The 6,000-nt window shown below is 38.7% G+C and overlaps 1 protein-coding gene across 3 annotated transcripts in view; it reads right to left on the bottom strand.

The window, feature by feature from the left end:
• Window positions 1-632: 632 nt before the first annotated feature.
• The window catches only part of TNFRSF9 (TNF receptor superfamily member 9), a 28,303-nt gene continuing 22,935 nt past the window's right edge, over window positions 633-6,000 (bottom strand). For all 3 annotated transcript variants that reach the window (XM_082390819.1, XM_082390821.1, XM_082390820.1), the window contains one exon: window positions 633-921. In XM_082390819.1, the coding sequence (XP_082246945.1) occupies window positions 833-921 (89 nt within the window). In that variant the 3' untranslated portion in view covers window positions 633-832. The remainder of the gene's footprint in view (window positions 922-6,000) is intronic.

The following is a 6,000-nucleotide window of genomic DNA, read 5'->3' as shown; positions in this document are numbered from 1 at the left end:
TCCTGTTTCATTTACTAGTTTATGTATATCAAATATTACTGCTAAAGTTTTTAAGAATAAAATAAAAAGTAAGCTGTGGCTCAGAGGGGAGTAGGACAAAGGCAGAAGATGGGAAGATGGAGAGGACGAAGGATATGCAGGGACATTTGATTCTTTCCAAAACTGTTCCTCAAGGTCTGCTTTTTCTTCTTTTGTTTGTTTGTTTGTTTGTTTTTGGCCACATTGTGCAGCATGCAGCCTCTCAATTCCCCGACCTGGGATCAAACCTGTGCCCCCTGCATTGGGAGTGAGGCGTCTTAAGCACTGGACCACCAGGGAAGTCCAAAGGTCTGTTTTTTTTTCAGTTTTTTGCTCTTGACCCCAAACTTGGGCAATGATGATGACTATTCTCATTCTCCCCTGACAATGGAGGATGTCTTGTGCTGAATGATTGAACCAATGGAAAATTTGATGGGGGATAGTGCCTGCATCTTATGGCTTATTGCCATATGTCACATTAGCACCAAAAAAAAATAGAATTGATTTTGATTATAATTTTAGCTGCACCATTGGTCTACATGATTAAATTTAATTCTCTTTGGATTTCAAGAAAACTAGCCCAAACCTCTTAAGCAGTATCTAGAAAATGTCACTTTTACCACCACTTCTGTCCCATATTTCTGTTCTGTTAAAAGTGGTACATCTTGAAAGGCCAACTCATTAGCATTTAGAAAAAAAACTTAAGGTAACCCTTGGTATTATCCGGTATGGAGCTTTTAAACTTGAAAGGTACGGTAGTGGGATCCCTCATATTTCTCCTGTGATTCTTCCAACATGTCTTTGGATTTCCTCTTCACAGTTCACACTCTCCTTCCTCTTCTTCTGGAAACCGGCAACTGCAGGCATCTTCCTCTTGGGCTGTTTGTACTGGTCTCATAAATGCTAAAAAGTAATTTAAAAGACAGTTATCTTTTGTTGTCTGTTTGAATCATTTAACATTCATTTTCCATAAATCCCATTTGCAGAACATCTGTAAGCAGCAAACATTTTCAACTTTAGTTTGAACCAACTCATCAGCAAGAGAGGTAATAGCAAGTATAAACATTTTTTCAGGATTATTTAAGTTTTTTTTTTTTTTTTTTTTTACCAAATACTTTTTTATTGGTCCTGAAAAAAACTAGTTTCTTTATTGTCTACAAAGGCTAAAAACAGTCTTGAGCATGAATCATTATAGCATAAAATTAGTCATGTGCCAAACGTAACTGTAGTTTCAATTCAGCAGCACATGTTTTAGTCTTGAGGGTTACTTAGATTACACATTAGATGGTTTCTTTTGAATGAAATGCTTATGGCATCGAGATGTTAAAGATACTCCCACTGCTTCCATCAATTAGTAAGTAAAGAACTGATTTATGCACTAGCTTCCAGATTTTCATTTACATGGTAGTGTATAGTATTTGTGTTATTGCCGAGCAACTTTCAATCCTAAAATATATATTAAATTATACATATATATATATACACATACACACATATATAACTGTGTCCCCACACCCAAGCCCACCAGTAAATATAAATTATTTTTATAGCCTGTCAAAGCAAATGGTCCTACCCCAATTTTACATGCTTGTTACTATTAAAAATAAAAAATAACCAGGGGGCTTCCCTGGTGGCACAGTGGTTGAGAATCTGCCTGCCAATGCAGGGGACACGAGTTCGAGCCCTGGTCTGGGAAGATCCCACATGCCACGGAGCAACTAGGCCTGTGAGCCACAATTACTGAGCCTGTGCGTCTGGAGCCTGAGCTCCGCAACAAGAGAGGCCGCGATAGTGAGAGGCCCGCGCACCGTGATGAAGAGTGACCCTCGCTTGCCGCAACTAGAGAAAGCCCTCTCACAGAAACGAAGACCCAACACAGCCATAAATAAATAAATAAGTGGATACATGTATTAAAAAAAAAACACACAAAAAAACCTGTTCACAGAACTGTTAAGAAAAAAAAAAAAAAAAAAACCAAAACCCAGCAAGCACACTATCTCCAAGAACTTATGAGAAACTGGCAAGACATCCAGGAATACCAATGAGACGTTCTTTTCCTTTGAAATAGCATTGAAGATGAATTTTTAAATGGAAATCTGCTTCTGGAAGGATACAGTAGTCATAGTTTTCCCTTCTTCCTGCCAAGTATTGCTGAAAAGGCTGGACGTTTTATATATAACAAAAATAAGAGGAATCTGAAAGGTGGCAAGAAAGCAGACCAGTTAAGGAGCTTGGAACCCAAGGAACAATATGGCCTTGAGTTCCCTGAGTATTCTTTCTGTTTCATATGTCCCAGACTGGGAACTGGAGAAGTAGGCTAATTAAAAAAAAAAATGCCCCAAGAAAAGTCTGCTCTCTCTAGCGACAAAACCAGGAAAAGAGCAGAGTAACAAGACTAAAAGCTTTTAGTTAATCACAGCTCTAATCTAGCAAAACAAAAACAAAAACAAAAACAAAACAAAACAAAAAACCATGGCCCCACACCCAAGCCTGCCACTAAAGACCCAGTAGAGAGCATAGACTTACACCCTTGCCAACTCTATCAAGGCTCACTGCCCTATCCTCATTGGGGCAGCATCAGAGGAGTCTGAGTGGAGAGCTAGGACTTCACCACCACTCAGCAGTAACAAGGGCACCCCCACCCCCCACCCATTCAGTGTCAGTGGAAACCATGTGGGGAGCAGGAACAAAGTATCTTTCCTCATCCCAGCCAGGGTAGTATCAGTGGGGGCTTAGTGGGGAGCAATAACAAGGATCTACCACCCCCAGGAGGTCTAGTATAGAACCTGGACTTCCACCTCCACCTGGCAGCATCTTCTTTCCTCTGCCAGAGTGGTGTTAGAGGAACCCTGAATAAACACCAGCTTTCAATTATATCCAAAGTCTGATAACATCATAGCCAATGTCTAGGTTTCAATTAAAAGAAAATCACTTGTCATTCTAAGAGCTAGGAAGATCTCAACTTGAATAAGAAAAAGCAACAGATGCTAGCATCTAGGTGATATAGATGTTAGAGTTATCTGGCAAGGACGTTAAAGCAGCCATCATAAAGATACCTCACAGAATTCCCTGATGGTCCAGTGGCTAGGACTCAGTGGTTTCACTGCTGAGGGCCCAAGTTCAATCCCTGGTTGGGGGAACTAAGATCCCACAAGCTGCGTGGCATGGTAAAAAAAAAAAGAAGCTTCAACAAGCAATTGGGAACACATTTGAAACAAATGAAAAAAAGAGAAGAAAATTTTAAAAAAGAACCAGGTGACAATTTTAGAACTGAAAAATTACAATAACCAAACTTTAAAATATCAGTGAATGGGCTCAGCACAAGAATGGAGAAGACAAAAGAAAGAATCATTACCCAATCTGAACAACAGAGAGAAAAGACCGGGAAAAAAATGAACAGAGCCTCAGAGACATGTAGGGCTATAGCCAAAAAAAACTTAATATTCATGTCATTGGAGTCCTTGAAGAAGAAGAGAAGGAGAGTAAGGCTGAAAAAGTAATTGAAGGAATAATGGCCAAAAATTTCCCAAATCTGGAAAAAGGCATAAATCTACAGATTCAGGAAGCTAAGTGAATGCTAAACAGGATAATCCAAAGAAATCCACACCAAGATACATTGTAGTTTAAGTTTGGAAAGCGAAAAACCAAAAAAAAAAAAAAAAGAAAGAAAGAAAGAAATCTTGAAAGCAGCCAGCGAGAAGCAACACATCACTTATAGGGGAAAAATAAATTGAATGACAGTGAATTTCTTACCAGAAACCAGGCAGGCCAGAAGAAGTGGCACAACATTTTTCAAGTGCTGAAAGAAAAGAACTCTCAAGCCCAAATTCCATATCCAGTGAAAATATCTTTCAGGAATGAAGGGGAAATCAAGAAATTTTCAGAAAAAAGAAAACCTACCCTAAAAGAATGGCTCAAGAACATTCTCTAAACAGAAGAGAGATGATAAAAGAAGGTATCTTGGAACATCAGGAAGGAAGAAAGAACAACAGAATGAGCAAATATATGGGTAAATAAAATAAACTTTCTTTCTCTTGAGTTTTCTCAATTATGTTTGATGGTTGAAACAAAAATTATAACACTGTCTAAGATGGATCTCAAAGCATGTAGCAGAAATATTTTAGGCAAGTATATTATAAATTGGAAGAGGTTAAAAGGATGTAAAGGGAGGTAAGATTTCTATACTTTTTTCAAACTGTTAAAATGTTGATGTAGACTATATAAATTTGTATAATACTTAGAGCAACCACAGAAGAGCTATACAGAGATACATTCAAAAAAATATAAAGATAAATCAAAATGGAATTCTAAAAAATGTTCAAGTAATCCACAGGAATACAGAAAAAGAAAACAGAGAAATGAAAGCCAGAGAAAGCAAACAGAAAACAAAACATAAAATAATATCTTGAGCCCTAACATATAAATAATTACATTAAATGTACATTGTTTAAATGTACCAATCAAAAGATAGAAATTAGTAGTGTGACCATTGTATGTAGTCTATAAGAAATTCACTTCAAATATAAAAATGTGGGAAGGTTGAAAGTAAAAGGATGCAAAAAGATATACCATGTATATTATTAATTTTTAAAAAGCAGGAGTGGCTATATTACTATCAGATAAAGTAGACTTCAGAGCAAAGAAAACTACCAGACATAGAGAGGGGCCTTACATAATTATAAGAGTTAATTCACCAAGAAGGCATAGCAGTACTAAATATGTATACAACAAGCAACAGAGCTGCAAAATAGGTGAAACAAAACTGAAATGAGAAATATACAAATCCACAATTATATTTGAAGAATTAAATGGCTCTCTCCCAAGAGTTGATAGAAAAACTTGACAGAAAATCAGCAAGGATATAGAAGAACTCAACAACATCATCAATCAACAGGATCAAATCAATATTTATAGAACACTCCACCAATCTTTTCAAGTGTCTACAGAACATAGACCAAAATGGACCCTAACCTGGACCATGAACCAAACCTCAGCAAATTTAAAAGAAATCATACAGAGTGTGTCCTCTTATTATAGTGGAATTAAAATAGACATCAACAGCAGAAAGAAAACAAGAAAATCACCAAAAACTTGGAAACTGAAAAACACACTTTTAAATAATCAAGAGAAATACAAAAAATACACCGAACTGAATGAAAATGAAAAACACAACATATCAAAATGTGTGGACACAGCTAATTGAGTACTGAGAAGCAAATTTATAACGTGAAGTTCTTATATTAGAAAGAGAAAAAGTCTCAAGATTAGGAACCAAGATGGCGGAGTATAAGGACGTGCTCTCACTCCCTCTTGCAAGAACACCAGAATCACAACTAGCTGCTGGACAATCATTGACAGGAAGACAATGGAACTCATCAAAAAAGATACCCCACATCCAAAGACAAAGGAGAAGCCGCAGTGAGACGGTAGGAGGGGTGCAATCACAGTTAAATAAAATCCCATAACTGCTGGGTGGGTGACTCACAGACTGGAGAACACTTATACCACAGAAGTCCACCCACTGGAGTGAAGGTTCTGAGCCCCATGTCAGGTTCCCAACCTGGGGGTCCGGCAACGGGAGGAGGAATTCCTAGAGAATCAGACTTTGAAGGCTAGCGGGATTTGACTGCAGGACTTTGACAGGACTAGGGGAAAGAGAGACTCCACTCTTGGAGGGCACACACAAAGTAGTGTGTGCATCGGGACCCAGGAGAAGGAGCAGTGACCCCAGGGGAGACTGAATCAGACCTACCTGCTAGTATTGGAGGGTCTCCTGCAGAGGCAGATGGTGGCTGTGGCTCACCATGGGGACAAGGACACTGGCAGCAGAAATTCTGGAAAGCGCTCCTTGGTGTGAGCCCTCCCAGAGTCTGCCATTAGCCCCAACAAAGAGCCCAGGTAGTCTCCAGTGTTGGGTTGCCTCAGGCCAAACAACCAACAGGGAGGGAACCCAGCCCCACCCATCAGCAGTCAAGCAGATTA

The sequence above is a fragment of the Balaenoptera borealis genome (assembly GCF_965194805.1).
Source record: "Balaenoptera borealis genome assembly, chromosome: 1".
Taxonomy (NCBI): Eukaryota; Metazoa; Chordata; class Mammalia; order Artiodactyla; family Balaenopteridae; genus Balaenoptera; species Balaenoptera borealis.
The sequence above is the reverse complement of the archived record's forward strand: the minus strand, read 5'-3'. Positions and strand labels throughout refer to the sequence as shown.